This window comes from Syngnathus leptorhynchus, chromosome 16 (genome assembly GCF_054491065.1).
Source record: "Syngnathus leptorhynchus isolate UIUO chromosome 16, UIUO_Slep, whole genome shotgun sequence".
In the NCBI taxonomy this organism is placed as follows: Eukaryota; Metazoa; Chordata; class Actinopteri; order Syngnathiformes; family Syngnathidae; genus Syngnathus; species Syngnathus leptorhynchus.
This window is the reverse complement of record NC_141210.1, coordinates 2,239,133-2,257,280: the sequence shown is the minus strand read 5'-3', so window position 1 is coordinate 2,257,280 and position 18,148 is coordinate 2,239,133. Positions and strand designations below refer to the sequence as shown.

Below are 18,148 nucleotides of genomic sequence, written 5' to 3'. Positions count from 1 at the left end.
TTAGATATGTATTTATTCTCAACTGCTCCAGTTGTAATACTAATTTAATTAGAATATATACCTTTCTTGTCACTGTAACATCATGAAAATATAGTAGTTAGCAGAGGGGGGGCACATTCGGGAAGGAATTATGCGGCCTTAGCATGCCATTTTTTAATTATGAAATGAATACAGATTTCCCTATTTTGTTTTTATTTCGTCTTGCAATACACGTGTACGTTTACGTATGATAAGTGTCATTTTGTCTACTAAACAGGAAAAAGGATGATGCATACTACGTAACGATTACGTAATTTTTTCAAATATGACGATGTCGGTCTCGCACAATATAGTTTGTTTTCTATTGGCTGGAAAAAACAACAACCCCGCCGGGAACCAATCAAAAATCACTAGGCGTCACCAAATTGATGGATGACGAGCATCGTGCTAAAACCGATTTATTTGTGCAGAGGAAACAACGACGATTAAGGTGAGTAAAATGACAAATGTAAACGTTATCATCGTTTAAATGGCATTTGAAACACAATACGATATACGTAGCCAGTAAAGTATCATTTCGTCTTCCTACGTGAACAGAAATGAAAGTTACGCTTCCGTGAGGCTAAGCTAGCATGTTCATTGAATAATGGGTGCCATTTTCTTCTTATGTATGTTTGGTGTTTGATAGCTTGTATGTCTTTGCATTTGCAAATGACTTTCGTCAGTGGACATGTTGATCAGAACTGGACCACGGTGAGAATATCAAAGAGCTGGCTGCATTCCTCTGAATGTTTGTACTGGCTAGCCAACGTTAGTAGCCATCGCCATCACTGGTGGTAAATTAAAATGGCGTCGCCTTTTAAAGGCCAAATGAGGTTGTGTGTGGCTTTATGCCCGCTCTTTAAACTGTTTTTCCTTCGTCATACGCGAAGCATAATAACGTGTAAATGCGTGTCAATGTGCTTAATGCATTTATCACGATTCAGTCATTATATACATCGTATTAGATGTTTCGGGCCAGGTAAGGTCGTCGATTACAATATTTCAAATTGTTAAATGGCATGTAGTTTTAAAATTAATTGCGCCGATGCATTTATCCATATCTACAGCAATTGTGTGTTTTAAAGAGAAATATTAGAAATCAGCCTCATCGAATTTTAGCACTACTTTTGCATTGTAGCAGTGAGAATTTGCAATATCAAGTTGTTCAAGAATACGATTAACTTTGAGTGTGTTTTCCTACTCTTTGCAGACAAGAAAGAATCCCTCTCTTTGAAACTACGATGGTAATCGCTGACTCTACTTTAAATTAAACTAAACTCTAATTGTCTCACAATCACACCTAACTTGGTTTTTGCCCACAGGCCCCTCCATTGCGGAATCGTTCCTTGCGTGTTTTCTTGCACGACAACCGCCACGTCATGGCCAAGCATTCTGCGGTCTACCCTTCCCAGGAGGAACTGGAGAATGTGCAAAACATGGTATCCCACACGGAACGAGCCCTCAAGGCAGTCTCGGATTGGCTGGATAAACAAGAAAAGTGTGACGGTGATGGTACAGAGACTGATAAAGAGAGGTGAGTGTCCACTGATTTTAATTCAATAAATCCAGGAAGGGTTTTAGCTTCTTCTCATGTTCCCACGTTGCAGCGAGCCCAAAGAACAAGTCACACGGACTCTTCGTGGTGTAATGAGGGTGGGCCTTGTGGCCAAGGGCCTTCTATTGAAGGGAGATCTGAACCTTGAGCTGGTGCTCCTCTGCAGGGACAAGCCAACCAGCACTTTGTTAAAGAAAGTGGCTGACAACCTGGCTGCCCAGCTTAAGGTGAGAGCAGATCTTAAAACAACTGTTCATCAAATGCAAAGGAAACCCATCGGTTGCACAGGCAAACAGAATGAATGGAATTTCAATCTCTACTCCTTTTAGGTTGTCACTGAAGACCAGTATGTTGTGAGTCACGACGTCCAAGAGGCCTGTATTGCCATCAAGAACGCAAAGGAGCCCACTCTCACCCTCACCATTCACTTGACGTCCCCGTTAGTTCGCGAAGAGATGGAGAAGGTCGCCGCTGGCGGTAAGATCCGCAAAGACTATTTCTTCCCCCCTTTTTATTTATCTTTCCACACCTCCAGTTGCGAGGCCATGCAGACAAGATAGATATTGTTTATTGGGCCTTCAATGGAGCTTGGGGACAAGAATCCATGGTCACATAATGAAACTATGCTATCACTTATAGCTCTGTAGACACTCTCATAGTTCCATGTAATGTAATTGTACATTTTTGATGGCCCAATATACAGTATAGGGCAAGTAGCTTACTTGTGTATTGAAGACATGGATTTGTCTTCCCTCATTATGATCAAGGTTACTAAATAAATGAAGGCTTACTGAGAATTTCAACAAACACACAAAAAAAAAAAGACCACTTTGTTTGCATGTGTTTTATCATTCATGAACGGTTTGCATTGCAGCAAAAATGAGCAGCTCAAGAGATCGTGAAATTGTCCTTGGTTGGTTAACCCAGCGGTGGGCTTTTGATTTCAATGTTTCTTCGCAGGAAGAGCCTAGGGTTGCAGATAAGGACAAGAAAAAATATATATTTTCACATGCCGTCATTTTCACTTGAGTGTAGTTCGGATTAGGTAAATAAACCCTGATCGAGCTCATAGGCGGGGTGGACTCGAGTAACTAGTGTGACCTCTCGACGACGAAAGCGTGCGACTCACTTTTCCCATTCAAGTCATTTATGTTGCCGCAGCTTAACAACACGTCTATTTTCTAGCTCGTGAAATGAAAACACAATAAAATGCGCATCTTCACCATTTGGTGGAAACGAGGATTGAGATTTCAGGAGGCGTTAAACCACGTGGCCTCATCTGCAACCCTGCGCTGTTGGTCACCCCCGGTTTGGGTCTATTTTTTGTAAGCCATCAGTTTTGCTGCAGTGCAGACTTGTTTTGATAGCCACCTTTTGTGTACCTGATAACATGTACCTGTGGTTCCAATTCTGATTCTCTTTGTCAAGCCTTCTAGTTTGTCAATTTTAGGGACGCTGGACCTTTGACCAACTGGCCGCTCTCTGTCTCGGAAGGGGCAAAATGCAGTGTACCCAGTATTGAGGCAAAGGGGAGGGGCTCTACCTCCTGTCAAAGTCAGAAAGAGAAAAAAAAGAAAAAGCACAACACTGATGCATCCAAGGAGATGCACAACCTCCACGTACCACACGTTTCAATTGGTAAACGGCTACTTCACTCCACGTTAGCGGTGACAGTTGGTTTGAAGTGTTACACGCAACATCATACGAAGGTGGGAGGTTCAGAGCATTTGGTGGTTCTCCAGCGGAGGAGTCCCCCCTCCCCTTACCTCTTCTGCCTGTAGTTTGGGAAAGCTGCCTGTGTTCCCCCGGCCGGATGACAGAACTCCCCTTGGTCAAACTGTACCTTGTCTTCTTATTCCACCTGCCAATAGAATCGCTATCAGTCTACGATCCCCCGGATGCTCTGGACAGGCAGAAATGCATAACTGCCTTGGCGTCTCTTCGCCACGCTAAGTGGTTTCAGGTTTGGATTTTGTCTTTATTTGTCTCTAAAACAAAAGTAGATTCAAGTTAGATTTTTTTTTTTTTTTTTTAAATGCTCCTTTTGTCTTTTTGTGTTTCATTTGATGTTTGTATTTAATGGTTCTCATGGAGTGTACTTCCTGTAGTGATTGCTTGAACAATTTGCCATGACAATGTTGTTCAGATGCCGGGTTATTTCTTTTTTTTTTTTTTTTTTTTTTTTTTTAATAAATCTCACAGCTCTTTGTCAGCAATCATATATGAAAAGCCACTCTACTCATGTAGGCGAAAAGTACATTGGCGTTTGGGACTGACCAGGTATCCAGGTGCAATATTTCATTCCAGTTTAACTTTCGTATTAGCGCAACTACATGGCGTGCAAGTGAGGCATGTAGTTAATGTAGTCCTTTTGAAGATAATATATGCTGTCAAGTCTTGCAGTCTGTTTTATGTGATATGATGATATTTCCAAGATGCAAACTAAAGGCTTAATTCCCTTAAATGTCAGAAACGTGTTTGCTTACAGGAAATACTATAATCAATGGGAACTTTGGATAGTGTTGGTTGGTTGGTTGGTTGAGTTTATAGTGTCTGGTCTTTTGCTGATTTTAAAGCGATACTTTGCTAATTTTGCAATTTGCAGTAATAACCTAATATTTTGTCAAGAATTTTATAACTTTTTTCGACAGGTGGCAAAATGCGTTGAATGAAAAATAATGACCTTACCAAGTGCATGATAAACAAAATAGTAGCTTTTTACTGCTGAAAATTGCCCAATAAGTATCACTTCCAATCAACGCTTCATTACTGCAGCTATTGTAGTCCCATCTTTCCTTGCTTTCTGTTGACGTTGCAGTGTGCCACAAATCTATCAGGAATATTGCACCTTGACTACTTTTCTAGCGTGTGTGTGGGGGGTGTCATTTTTTTTTTTTTTTAACTTCCACTGAGGATAACAGTGCCCAACTGACAACACACAATCTTTCCATTCCGTTAGAGGTTCACTCGGCTGTGTCACCAAAAGTTTGGGTTATGTTGAAGTCATGTTTGTTGATACTTGATCATGATTTAAATGTTTGATGCTTGAATCACAGGGCTGTAAATTCCATTGTCAGCTGACGTATCACGCAGTCCCAAGTATGGGTCAAGAAACGTCTTTTCACTTTGCCTTAAAATATTTCCACAATGAATACGCCAAGGTCTTATAGTCTGTGTGGCTTCATTTCAAAAGTTTATTTCAATTGATATGGAATGTTTTTTTTCCCCCCGTTTGACTCGTTTTGCTTGTTGTCCCCGTGCTCCCCCCTCCTTTATTGTGTCCTCAGGCCAGAGCCAATGGATTGCGCTCCTGTGTCATCGTCATTCGGGTTCTAAGGGACCTGTGTGCCCGTATCCCAACATGGACCCCACTTTCTGGCTGGGTGAGAGTTTTCTAGCTACATTTTTGCTACTCTTGAGTAAAATGTGGTTTTAATATTTTCCTATGCTCGTCGTCTTCATTTTGTTTTATAAATTTAAAAGACACCCATTTGTAAATTCAAATGGTCTCTTTATAAGCGAGGACTGTGGTTTGAGATGTGCTTCAATATGACGAGATATGTTGAATTAAACAGTTTGGAAATTGTCCTCTTGTACTGTGTAGCCGCTGGAGCTGATCTGTGAGAAAGCCATTGGCACAGGAAACCGGCCCATGATGGCAGGAGAAGCACTACGCAGAGTCTTAGAATGTCTAGCATCAGGAATCCTAATGCCAGGTAAGTTTGTATTCGTGTAACTCACTTGCACCATCTTGCTCGTTTTCAATATGGCAAAGGTGGTCCAATACGGCTTGTCCCCACATATAGATGGAGCTGGAATTGCTGATCCATGTGAGAAGGAGCCAACAGATGCTGTAAGTCACTTGGACAGCCAGCAGAGAGAAGACATCACATTGAGTGCGCAAGTAAGTCCAATGAATGTCTTGTGACGTGAGCATATTCGCAACGTGCGAGATTGACCTTTCCTTACGTTCTTAGCATGCCTTAAGGCTATCAGCCTTTGGACAGCTTCACAAAGTGCTCGGAATGGATCCGCTTCCCTTTCGGGTACCCAAGAAAACTCCCGGACCTCCAATTGATTATATAGGTAAACGACCTTTGTGCCCAAGAGTCGGGGGGGGATTATTTTGTTCCTGTGTATTAACATGTCTGCGCCTCCTCGCACAATTGTGTGAACAGTGCAAATCCCACCCAGCACCACGTATGCCCCACCGATGAAACGGCCCATTGAGGAAGAGGCGGGAATTGAAGAAAAGACTCCCAATAAGAAGAAGAAAAAATTGCAAAAGAAATGTGAGTTAATATGAGCAGTAGTTACATGCAGTGTCTAGCGCGTCTTATGTTCACCCACCCATCGATTATCTGTGTGTGTGTGTCACAAATGTGATAAAGCACAACAGAGATCTTTGATGTATTATGAAAATCTCGGTCGCCATGTAAACAGCCAGAAACATTTGGATTGTCGTGATAGACCAGCAATTCTGTTCAGTGCCATTCTCCTGATTTTGCGTTACTCAAGGCTCGTGTATACCGGTAAAGACATTATTCTGCTATGGAAAGCTATCCTGAAATGTTATTTGAACTGGTTTATTGAATTAAACGTCTATTTGGATGTCAAAGGGGTCACGAAGCAAAAAAAAAACAAACTAGCATCAAAGTCACTGTTCTGCGTAATGTTTTGTATCATAAAAAAGCTCATTTGCTTTCTTTAGTTCAACCTTCCTCCACCGACGATTACTAAAGATCAGAAAAGGGTAGAATCAACTGTTGATGTACCTGTTTATTCAGTATCATTGGGATCAATTCATAATAGTTCTGTAATATTCTCCTTTTATAAGTCTTGTAGACATGTTTCCCAATAAATCTGTCATTGTACTATGCCCAGCAGCTACAGAGGATAAGTTTGATCCCCAGGCTATGAATGCTTTAATGCGACTCAACCAGCTGAAGCCGGGTCTCCAGTACAAGCTGATCTCCCAGACCGGCCCGATTCACGTTCCTGTCTTCACTATGGCCGTCGAAGTTGATGGCAAGACTTTTAAAGCTTCAGGTCCATCCAAACGGACTGCCAAGTTACATGTAGCTGTCAAGGTGAGTCAGCGTAGGGAATTCACGTTGCTGGATCTCCAAAACGTTAACGTCAATTGTAAAGAAATTCAATCGCTGACTATTTTAAATGTACAAATACATTAAAAGCGCCACTGTAAACACCACCGATTTTTTTTGTACTAAAGTGCAATGCCTCTGTTTTATCTACTCCAGGTGCTGCAAGACATGGGTTTACCCACCGGAGTGGAAATTAAACCTCCAGAGCCTGTCAAAACGGAAGAAACCATACAACCGGTCACAGTGCAGGACGTGAAACAAGAAGAAACGGACACTGACGTTACTCCTGTGATCACAACAGTACCAGCCAGCACAAATTCCACTGATACTGCTGCACAGGTACATCATGATGATGACACATTCTCAATACCAGCAGCAGTGAGTTCCATCCTCACCATGTGTTCCCCCCCCCCCCCCCCCATTCTTTTCATTTTAGACCACACGCCAACAGGGACCAATCCTGAGCAAACACGGCAAGAACCCCGTGATGGAGTTGAACGAGAAACGGCGTGGCCTAAAATACGAGCTCATCTCAGAGACTGGCGGCAGCCATGACAAGCGTTTTGTCATGGAGGTGGAGATTGATGACCAAAAGTTCCAGGGGACCGGATCCAACAAGAAAGTAGCCAAGGCTTACGCAGCACTGGCGGCTTTGGAGCAGCTCTTCCCCGAAAGCTCTGTGGCTCAAGTGTCGAAAAAGAAAAAGGGACCTCCAATGGTAAGCACTGAGGAAAAAGGAGGTTGATGTCGGTCCTTGCTGCATCAAGTGCAAAGTGATATCTTGTTGATGATGATTTCCCCCATTCAGAACAACGAAGGCTATGGCATGATGGGACCTCCCGGCGACGTCACCTTGCCCAGAGGCAGAGGACGGGGTCGTGGAAGGGGAAGGGGTTTCAATAACGGTGGAGGTAAAAACGGCTTTAAGATAGACTTTCTTCAGAGCTGAGATTGGTTCAAATTGACCAATGTTCTATCTTTCGACAGGCTACGGAACATACGGTTACGGCAACAGCTCAATGTCTGGATACAGTAAGTATTCCTATCCTCCTTTTCTATATATATATATTTTTTTCTTTTCTTGGATTGTGACTTACAATGTGAGAAGTCGGCAATCAAGTCACATGTATTCACATAAGGCAAGTTGTCTAATACTGTGAGTTTCTTTTTTTTATTAGGATCCCAAATTCAGCAATTTTTACATTTTCCGACACCACTCGTATTCATTCATATGTCAGCTTCCCACAAACCACACCCCGAGCCTCTCTATTATTTATGGCAACTTGTTCTGGGGACTGACATTCCCGAGTGTGACAGGAGGAGGGAAATCTCGAAAAAAAAAAAAATTGCAATCAGTTTCTTTGAATACAATTTGGCCCAACGAATCCAATCGACAGCTGCTTTTAAGCAGAACAAATTCCCAACACTCAAAACTAATTTTGATATTTCCCTTCTCTGCCTTCTCTCACTCTTTAGGTGACTTTGTCTCTGACTTCTCTGACTTCTAAGACTTCTCTGGCTACCAAGAGTTAGATCCTCCTCGGTCTTAAAGAAAAGGGGAAAAAATATAGCCGGGAAGACAAAAATTTAGTTGAATTCCTGCTGCATCCAGAAATCCCTTCACCCCCGCGACCCTGGAATTATTTCAAGGATAACTCCTTTTTTGCCAGTCCACATGCAACCTGGGCAAGATGATACAGTACATACGTGGATGTCTACAGGGTGGATTTATTTTAGAAGGCATCCTTTTTTTTTGTGAGATTGGACAAAGGGCTTCACAATAAATACAGTGAAGCACTGTGGGACACTGACTGCCTCATTTCTTTTTCCCGTATTCCTGACTCGACACAGTTTTGTATCACATATTGATTCACAGTTGAGAGTTGCGGATTTGATTCTGGCTCCGCTCTTAACTGTGTGGACTTTGCATGTTCTCCCCCGTGCCTGTCCGTGAATGCGAATGTGTGACATCTACAATAACATTTCACATGATTTGCCTCGTTTGTAGTGTTTCCAGCCACATAAGTCTACAATGTATACGTTTGAGTTGAATCAGTGAGGTTCTTTTTTTTTTTTAATATATATATAATAAATGTCATTTTTATGTAAAAATTCTGTATTCTTACATGGTGTGATCTATGTTGCCAGCTTGAATGGTAAAAATCTGTCATGCTGTTCTCAGATTACTACAACAATGGTGGCGCAAATGCAGGAGGCGGGCAGTCGGGCGGCCCCACGGGTGGCACTCTCGCCAGTACGGGACAGGGATCGAGACAAAGCTCGTACGGCTCGTACTACGATGGTGACGGAGCCTACAATACCTCGCCCGCTGCTAAAGTCCATGTAAAGAAACCCCCCACAAGGGGAGGGAAGTCATCTTATCAGGGGGTCTCGGGTATGAATAGCTCATCTACAGGGACCTACCAGGCCAGCAACTCTTCCGGACAGGGAAGCTATAACCAGTATGGCTATAGTCAAACAAAGAAGACTTTTCACCCGGGAGGTGCAAGTGGATACTCTTATAGCACCGCCTACCCCAGCCAGGTGACTGGTGGTTCTGGAGGAAACCAGGATTACAATTATGATGGTGAGTGAGGCCCTGATAAATGTGAGATTAATTAGATTTTGTGACAAAGTGATGCACGTTGCAAGACTTGACACATTTGTTGCATTTAACTTTTGCACTTTTTTTTTTTCCCCCCTGGGAAGGTTTCAACAACCAGTCCAATTACAACTCGCAAGGTGCTGGAGAAAACCACGGATTCAACACCTACCATACTCCGTACCACAATACTGGAAGCTACAACAAGGGAGATTCCAGTGGAAATTACCAGTATAGATAGACCGAGTTGCTCGTGTTGAGTCTCCCGCTCCTCTCCGACTTTGCCTCAGAATTTTTCCGAAGAATGTGATCGATGGGCTGGCTCACCTGTCCCTCCTTCATGTTTATGTGCATATATTTGGTTCTGTCAGTCATTTCGGGCTTTGTTGTAGTTTAGTAGACTTTCAAAGCATTGATAATCTCAAGATTGTTTTTTTTGTATGAATAAAACCGCTATGGAAGAAGTGATGCTACTACAGGGCTCGTGTGGCTCCAACTTTGCTTTTAAGTTGCACGACAAGCTCTGCTTTTAACGACTTCAAACTTGTAGATATATTTGCTTATACTTTTGCCTTTTTGAGTAATGTTACTAATGTAATTTTTGTTGGAGATTACTGGAAAATACACACATTAGTTCTTCAAGTAGCTTTATTTTTTGTTGATATTTTTCTTCTCACTGTATGTTACCATGTGTCTTTGGATTAATAAATGGTCATTTAGAACTTTTGTGTCAAGAGTTTTGACTTAATTGCTATTTTGGGTGTAGTTACATTGATTTGATCAATGCGTGTTTTGAACAACAAAACCATATATATATTATATTGTGAAAAGAGAATACAAATAAATTCAAATTAACGCTTCTGACATTTATTAAGATATAAACTTTCTGATCACCATACGTTCAAATAACTTAATTTGATTGTGTTGTGTTTAATTGCTGCATTAAACGCTTTCCAATGACACAACTTTCAAAACTTATTTACGCGTCTGCATTTTCTTCAAAACTTCATTTTCGAGCAATGAATGCATTACTAATTCAACAGATTGTTACATTGATATATATAAACAAATATCATATAAAATCCATACGCTCTCCCATTCATTCCATGTGACGTCATTTCCGGTTCCTTTCAGCTCTTCGTCGAGACCCCGATATGGCGGACACGCGTGTAATTCAGACGCTTCTTCAGCGTATTGAGAAGGCAGACGACGGCGTGGAAAGCCTTCATGTGGCTAGTAGCCTCGGAGTGGACCACCAGGTCATCGTAGGGGCCGTGAAGAGTTTGCAGTGTCTCGGCGATGTGAGTTTTCCCGCTTTGAATTGCGGCGGAAGTCGAGCTGTCACCTCAACATTTGGAAAGTGACTGATGCAATTTGGTTCAAGTCAGACTAGTTGAATGTGTTACGTGTAACGTGGCCATACTTTTCCTTTTTCTGCGTTACAAAGACGCCAAACAAATTCATTACAATAACAAATGGACGTGGACTTCTTAGAACTACATCCTACTAGCAGTAGTGTAGAGTATTTGTATATTTAGCTGCTGTTTTAGTGAATACACTACGGTGATAAAATGAAGAATGAAATAAATACTTTACAGTTATGTTCTATATTAATGCCCCAACTTTTGTTACACGTGTTGCATCAATAGTTACATTGTATTGTATTAAATGACAACATCACCGTCAACACCCTTTTAAGCCATGTGATGTGTACATATTCTTCCAAATGCTGACTTCTGCTCCTTAATCAAGATGTGCCAATAAAATAAATCACGCATTGTGTGTTGTCTGACTTTCAGATCATTTCAGCTGAGCTACGCTCCTCCAAAAACTGGGAGCTGACAGAGGAGGGCAAGGAGATTGCTGAGCTAGGCAGCCATGAAGCTCGAGTCTTTAACTCTGTCCCGCTGGAGGGTCTGACCCAAAGTGACCTAATGGTAAGGCTAGTATATGGATATATTCATTATTTGACTTATTCTATAAAAGCAGTATTGCAAAAAAAAATACAAATTTAACTTCCCCTTTAAATAGCAGGTGGTTGAAATGTCAGCATATATGCGGTGATTCTGAACAGTTTTTGTGTATGTGTGCAGAAATTGTCCTTTGGAAAGATTGGCTTCAGCAAGGCCATGTCCAACAAGTGGATCCGACTAGACAAAGGGCATGAAGGCGGGCCCAGGATATTCAGAAGTGTATGTATGTCTTTTAGATTGAATTGAATTGTGTGTCGTACACTCTCCTCTCTTGGGGTGTGTGAAGATGGAAATACTGTATTTGTGTGGCTCTTAGGTGGAGAACATAGATGACCAGGTTAGAGAGAAGTTGCTTCTTGTGCAGAAAGGAATCTCTTCAAACTTGGATGAGAAAGAAAAGAATGAGCTGAAAAAGCGAAAACTTCTTGCTGAGATGTAAGTTCTGTCTGCATTATTTCTACCTACCAGTAGGTAGCAGTAGAGGACACGTCTTCGAATAGGTGTTGAGAATCAAGTGTAAATGATGAAATATTAAAAAAAATAGTTGACGAGAAATAACTGTGACTCACAGTCAAAAATGGTGGTATGAGATAAATTGATTCCTTTTTTTTTTTCAATGTGAACAGGACAGTTAAGTCCTACTGGATCACGAAAGGCAACTCCTTTAGCACTACAGTCACCAAACAGGAGACGGAGCTCACCCCTGAGATGATTGCCAAGTAAGTCCAGATTCGGTGAAATTACTTCTTGGTTTTTTTTTTTATTTTTGCAAATCGTTGGTGTTTGTCTTGTCTGCCCTCATCCGTCCATCAGTGACAGTGTGCGGGGTTTCAGACGCAGAGGACGCAGAGAAATGAACGCTGATTTAAGGGGACAGCTCCAAAGATGGGGGGGCTTTGTCCTAAAGGCAGGGCGGTACAAAACCACTAAAATGAACTTAAATTGATAAATTCAGCCCGTTAATATCAATTAGGGGTCTAAATAATCAATTCTAAAATTCTACTGACATTAGATCACTACCTAATGGTGCTGAATTATAATGAAGATGGCTCATTCTTCATCCAAACACAACTTATTTCATTGCAGCGGCAGCTGGAAAGAAAAAAATTTCAAGCCATACAATTTTGATGCCATGGGTGTGGCCCCAGATTGTGGCCACCTGCATCCCCTGATGAAGGTGCGGACACAGTTCAGACAGATCTTCCTGGAGATGGGGTGAGTCCCTTGAGATGCAGCGATCCGAGAAACATCCTCAACACGCTGAACACTTTTGTCTTTTAGTTTTACCGAGATGCCAACCAACAACTTCATAGAAAGCTCTTTCTGGAACTTCGACTCCCTTTTCCAGCCGCAGCAGCACCCGGCCCGAGACCAACACGACACCTTCTTCCTGTCAGGTGAGACAGACCTGTCACAGTGAAGTTTCTTCATTCCTTTTGCATTAAGAGTCGTTCTACTTTGTAATTTTCAGACCCTGCTCTCGCTCTGAAGTTACCGCAAGATTACTTGGAGAGAGTGAAGAGGGTCCACTCAGAGGGCGGCTATGGCTCACAAGGGTGAGATAATCACACGTGAGGTCAAGAGGTTTTTCTGTAAAGAAAATGACATTTTAGGCAGGACGTGTGCAAAATCTATTCCGACGTGGTTTGGATCGACTCGACTGATCAAATTTGGATGAAGTAGAATGGCAATTCTTGTCCAACGTCAATGTTTGCTTTTGGAACAATGGTCAAAAATTCCTACACAACTTGTGGAAAGCCTTTCCCAGAAAGGTTGATGCCGTTAGAGGTGCAAAGGGGGTCATATTAAATCCCAAGGATTAAGAATGAAATGTCACCATATGCTAGTCCAGGCAGGGTAAGCAAATAGTACTTTTGGGCAAATGACTCATATGTTCTTCATTTATTCACCAAATTCATCCATCTCAAAATGACTGGAGGTTATTTTAAGGAATTTCAGCTTTGCTTCCGTTTTGTAAACAACACAGCTGCAACTTGGACAGCGCTAACTTCTTTTCCACTGTGCTGCCCCCCCTCAGGTACAAATGCGAATGGAAGATTGAGGAGGCCCGGAAGAATATCCTCCGCACGCACACTACAGCCGTCAGTGCCCGCATGTTGTATAAACTTGCGCAACAGGTAACGCTTTTTCATTTGCATCAATTTATCAATTTTCCCTACTGTGCGCTTCGGTGTGGAAAAAAAATATTGCTCCATTGCCACCAGACTTAACCTGCTAGCATGCCACGCAATACATCTGACCTCACTAAAGCTCTTGGCAGCTAAACTGGAGCAATCCTTCCACTCAGGTTCAAAGGTTTCCTGGAAAGCTGGAGCGAGTAGAGATAGTTGAGGAGCACGTCAACAAAAGCGTTTGACAAGGAGACATGTATAGCACCCCGTCTTTTCTTCACCAGGAGAAATTCACTCCCGTCAAATACTTCTCCATCGATCGAGTCTTCAGGAACGAGACGTTAGACGCAACCCATCTGGCCGAGTTCCATCAAATAGAGGGCGTGGCGGCTGACTATGGGCTCACCCTGGGGGACCTCATGGGTATCCTGCATCAGTTCTTCACCAAACTAGGTTAGATTGAACAAACCTTCTGGCGACATATAAAAATATGTATCGCTTAAACCACATGAAATCACTTTTAATTGACATTGTAATTGCTTTTTTTTTTTTTTGTAGGAATTACTAAATTACGTTTCAAGCCTGCCTACAACCCCTACACAGAGCCCAGTATGGAGGTGTTCAGCTATCATGAAGGTATTCTTCTCTCCTCCTCGGCCAACTGTCATTGCTGCTCCAAGACAATTCAAGAGCCCACAATTAACACCATTGCATTCAAATTCTATTTTTATTTCAATAACGCAGGCCGTTTATCCATCTATCATACGGTAACTGTGTATGATGTTTCTTTGTGCACACAGGTTTGAAAAAGTGGGTGGAGGTGGGGAACTCAGGTGTTTTCAGACCAGAGATGCTGCTGCCGATGGGTCTCCCTGAAGACGTGTCTGTTATCGCGTGGGGACTTTCTCTGGAAAGGTAAACAACTCATCGTAACCAAATGATTTGTCCCGTTCACTTTTGGAAGTCAATCAAACGAGTGAATTATTTGATACTCAATCGCTGAAGATCTCGATGTAAATTGTGTGGCTATTCTGGAGTTTTTGTCTTTCTGTATGTTTTTCATGACGTACAAGGAAAGTTTCCAAGTCATCCATATTCTGAAATCTTCTCTTCTCACAGACCCACCATGATTAAATACGGCATAAATAACATCAGAGAGCTGGTGGGACACAAGGTCAATCTACAGATGGTCTACGACAGCCCCATTTGTCGACTGGACTCCTGAATTTGGTACAGACCTCTTTTTGATTTTTTTTTTTTGGACCCACTCTGTCACCATAGTACAAGTACAGTTCTTGTTTCATCAGGTGAGAGGCTTTTGTATACACTAGAATGGAAAACAATACTCAAGGAACCAACACCATTCTGTCAGAAGAATAAACTTAATTGTATAGGTAAATATCCAGTACCTTTTTGAATAATAAAAGAAACATATTCCAAACTTCTCTCATATACAGTGACCGCTAGCATTGCCGGTCCACCATCTTGAATTGGTGTTTATGGAGCTTTTTAAAATGGAGAAACTGTGTAGTTATAGAATTTAATATCATTGTAGTGGGGAATGCGAACGGCTTGATTACACTTTCAGAAATAATCAGAAGAAAACAATTCATATGGTTATTATTTTCAATAATGTCACTTTAAGGATTGCTTGTCTTGCATTGCTGTTTTGAATGAAAACGGACATAATGACATGAGTTTGACGTTTCTTTATTCTTTATGAGCATAGATTTTTTTCCCCAAAAAATTCTTGGCACATGCCTTTTTAAACCTCTTCAACCCCCCCAGGTACCCCTTGAGTCCACCTTTGAACTTTGCACCGAGGGAAAACCTCAAGTGTTCTCCCTGCACGAAAAAAAGCGCTCCAAGATTAAGTCTTGTTGTGGAGTCCGTGGAACTCCTTAAGTCTTCGTCTTAAAGTTAATCCCCCAGTGACTTTAAATAGCATTTTAGTGAAGTGTACAACGGCCAGATGATCACGTTAAAGGTTTGAATAGTCGCCTGGCTCGATGTGCTCACTGAATTTAGAGCTCCGTACAATACGAGTGACCTGCGATTCAAACAAAGATCAATAATTCATCAAATGTCACTGACAATGGTGCCAACCTGAAATTAACTACAAGTGAACTTCATTTGACCTGCCCCACCGCATCACCCCGCAATTAAAATAGCAAATCGGTCTAAGTTGTGTCGTCTTTGACGCCGCCCGCAACAACAAACACTTGATACAAAGACAACAAGCCAAATGTATGTCGTTATTTTTAAACCACTTCTCACGAAAGCTCTAGCACACAGAAATGATCAGATGATCTTTTCTGATAATCCTTTTTATCCTTGGCTTCTCCTTCACTGACTGGTATGCTCTTTGTTTTTATTAACGCCGAGCCTTAACTGTTGCATTATTCACAGACACCTTTGCAAATTGATTAGACAAGCGGTTTGATCTCCCGGCTTTGACACATTGCATGCAAATGGAAAAAAAAGTCTGTATATCTTTTCCATTATTCACTTTTTAATGTCCCTGTGTAAACTGGCGTTGTCCAGAATCGTAATCGTCGTCCTCAATTGTGATCTTCTGAGTCAAGGAGTGCGGGAGAGTTCTGACTTGTCGGGCTGTGGAGGAAAGAGGGGATGTAGGGAAGGGTGGCGAGTAAGAGCGGGCTGGTCTCGGGGTTGTCGTCCAGCGGCAGGGGGATGACCACGTCCTCCTGGTCCCATACGTGGAAGGCGTTGTGGGCAAACGGGTGGGGTGGGGGGTGACTTGCCACGCCTTGGGAGTTGTTGTCCTGGTCCTTGTCCTCATTTCCAGCTGGACCCAGCATGCAATCTGAACATCAGATCGTGTGCAATTAATCGAAAGTCAATTAGGACTACAATTATAGAAAATTGACATTATGCTAAAAAATTATTACCATTAAATAGAATAGCTAATTTTATGAATTTTGTTTGGACCAAAAAATAAATCATTTCCAACTTGCAAACATTTTCTTGTTTTGTACAGAAAAAAATCATAATTCCAATTCTTCCAAAAATAATCATGAATAATAGCGGATAATATAAATAGGTCTTTATATGTGGGAACTTTTATGATCCATATATTTAGATCCTGAACTTTTACTCATTCATATCATTTCTGTTCAGAAGCACAACTTCTGAATATTCACACTGTAATTTCTTTTAATCCACAAAAATGTCAGTCAATAATCTGCAGGTACACGGTGAGGATTAGATTTGTGAAAAAATATTATTTTGACGCCAGGGATATTCATAGCCAATATTCAAACATACCTGCAATATCCATGGCCAGATCCTTAATGAGATGTCCAATAATAGCATATGCCACTCCGACCACCACCAGGGCCGCCATGAGCAGGTAGAGAACCGCCTTGGGCAGGGGGATCAACTCCTTGACTGCAGGCTTGTACTGTTTATACAGAGGCTCCTCTAAAATCGTGGAATACGGGTAGGCGTGGGCATTAGCGCTGGAGTTCCACATGGTTAAATTATAACCGTTCATTATTGCGGAAAGATATTTCGGTCCTTATGTCCTTGTCACTCAAATGGAGATACAAGCCAGGCTCCTTCCACATGAAGTCCCACAGAAAAAATTCAAGTCACTCTTCATAAAGTAGATCTGCCAGGATAAAAGATGTCAGATTAGGCTAGAAATTGAAATTTTTCTAAAAAAAAAAAAAAAAAAAAGTCTTACCTTTGTGTCGGAGCTGCAGATCCATGTATGTCCGGTGAGATGCTGCTCAGTCAGAACAGTCACTGAGCGATCAGCTCTCTCGCCGTGTCGTCAACACGCCTCCGCTCACCACGGGTTTACGTTGCCCTTAATTCCCTCAAGTTAACCAGAAGCCGCTGGCTTGGGAAACATTCCGTCCCATACGTATAAGTGGACATTCAAAAGTCTACACACCCCTGCTCAAATGATACTTTTGTCAATATAAATCAGACCTGAAATGTGGTTGCACAAGTGTGCACACCTTCTCATACCTAGCATGTGATTGTGTTCATAATTAACCAATCACATTAAAACTCATTTTAAATGGGAGGTTTTGCACACCGCTGCCTCTCTAATCTTATAATGATGCAATAAAGTTTAGCTTGTGAAGTGTAAGATCTCCTTTTCAGATCATTAACAATGAACATCTCAAATCGATTAAAAAAAAAAAAAGTCACATGCAAATGATTTAGGCTTAATCAAAGGATTTCCTCCCAGTTCTTCTTCTACTTACTGTAATTTGCCCAGAGATGGCCAATTATGAGTCCCATCATCGTGACTAGTACCTTCTAATCCACGATGATTAATTCTGTCATCTTAAGTATCTGAGCGCTCGCCTGCCACATCCGAGTGGATGGGACAAAATTAGCGAGTTGGCAGGAGATGATGGCTCTCTTTATTTCCCCACGCTTGACTCGGTTTCATGGAGCAAACCTTCATGTCAATTGCCATCATCATCATCCATACAGACCATTTTTGGGCCACAATTAGTCACAGTGACTCATATTTAAACATGCCCAATAGATGAAAAGCCATTGGTCCAAAAAAAATGGAAAAGTAATTTCCTTACGTAAGAGCTATGCAGGACATGCACAGCCAGGGATTTGTGGCTTTTTAATTCCCTCCACTTCAAAGTGGCAGACAGACATGCAATAAAGCCAGAGGGGATGATGGTCTTTATCTGCTTGCTCCACCCCCCCTGATCTCACCCTCATGTCTTCAGAGATGAGCTGCTAATCACTGAAGATTGTTT

General features: G+C 41.8%; 3 protein-coding genes across 7 annotated transcripts; 2 read left to right on the top strand and 1 right to left on the bottom strand.

The window, feature by feature from the left end:
* The first annotated feature begins 380 nt into the window (after positions 1-380).
* Positions 381-10,005, top strand: ilf3b (interleukin enhancer binding factor 3b). Of its 4 annotated transcripts, none has more exons than XM_085934817.1 (18): positions 381-469; positions 1,232-1,265; positions 1,344-1,555; positions 1,629-1,803; positions 1,906-2,053; positions 3,448-3,539; positions 4,864-4,959; positions 5,181-5,292; positions 5,383-5,480; positions 5,554-5,662; positions 5,755-5,868; positions 6,464-6,666; positions 6,838-7,020; positions 7,118-7,399; positions 7,490-7,592; positions 7,669-7,713; positions 8,864-9,268; positions 9,391-10,005. In XM_085934817.1, exons 1-18 carry the CDS (start codon positions 408-410, stop codon positions 9,522-9,524), a joined length of 2,607 nt encoding a protein of 868 aa, XP_085790943.1. In that variant the 5' UTR covers positions 381-407; the 3' UTR covers positions 9,525-10,005. The 4 variants fall into 4 exon arrangements, with proteins under 4 accessions (XP_085790943.1, XP_085790942.1, XP_085790945.1 ...); XM_085934816.1 differs by having other exon boundaries at positions 6,461-6,666; XM_085934818.1 differs by lacking the exon at positions 381-469 and adding an exon at positions 562-732 and having other exon boundaries at positions 6,461-6,666.
* Positions 10,006-10,397: 392 nt separating this feature from the next.
* On the top strand, positions 10,398-15,984 carry farsa (phenylalanyl-tRNA synthetase subunit alpha). Of its 2 annotated transcripts, XM_085934828.1 has the most exons (14): positions 10,398-10,584; positions 11,083-11,220; positions 11,377-11,475; positions 11,573-11,691; positions 11,883-11,975; positions 12,343-12,471; positions 12,538-12,653; positions 12,728-12,812; positions 13,295-13,394; positions 13,673-13,841; positions 13,947-14,024; positions 14,189-14,303; positions 14,508-14,618; positions 14,696-15,984. In XM_085934828.1, the coding sequence occupies exons 1-13, from the start codon at positions 10,438-10,440 to the stop codon at positions 14,611-14,613; spliced, it is 1,494 nt and encodes a 497-aa protein (XP_085790954.1). In that variant the 5' UTR covers positions 10,398-10,437; the 3' UTR covers positions 14,614-14,618; positions 14,696-15,984. The 2 variants fall into 2 exon arrangements, with proteins under 2 accessions (XP_085790954.1, XP_085790953.1); XM_085934827.1 differs by having other exon boundaries at positions 14,508-15,975.
* Positions 14,964-18,018, bottom strand: LOC147043987 (uncharacterized). Its single transcript, XM_085934831.1, has 4 exons — positions 17,966-18,018; positions 17,098-17,256; positions 16,677-17,022; positions 14,964-16,215 (listed from the first exon to the last, which is right to left on the bottom strand). The coding sequence occupies exons 3-4, from the start codon at positions 16,903-16,905 to the stop codon at positions 15,950-15,952; spliced, it is 495 nt and encodes a 164-aa protein (XP_085790957.1). The 5' UTR covers positions 16,906-17,022; positions 17,098-17,256; positions 17,966-18,018; the 3' UTR covers positions 14,964-15,949.
* Positions 18,019-18,148: the final 130 nt, after the last annotated feature.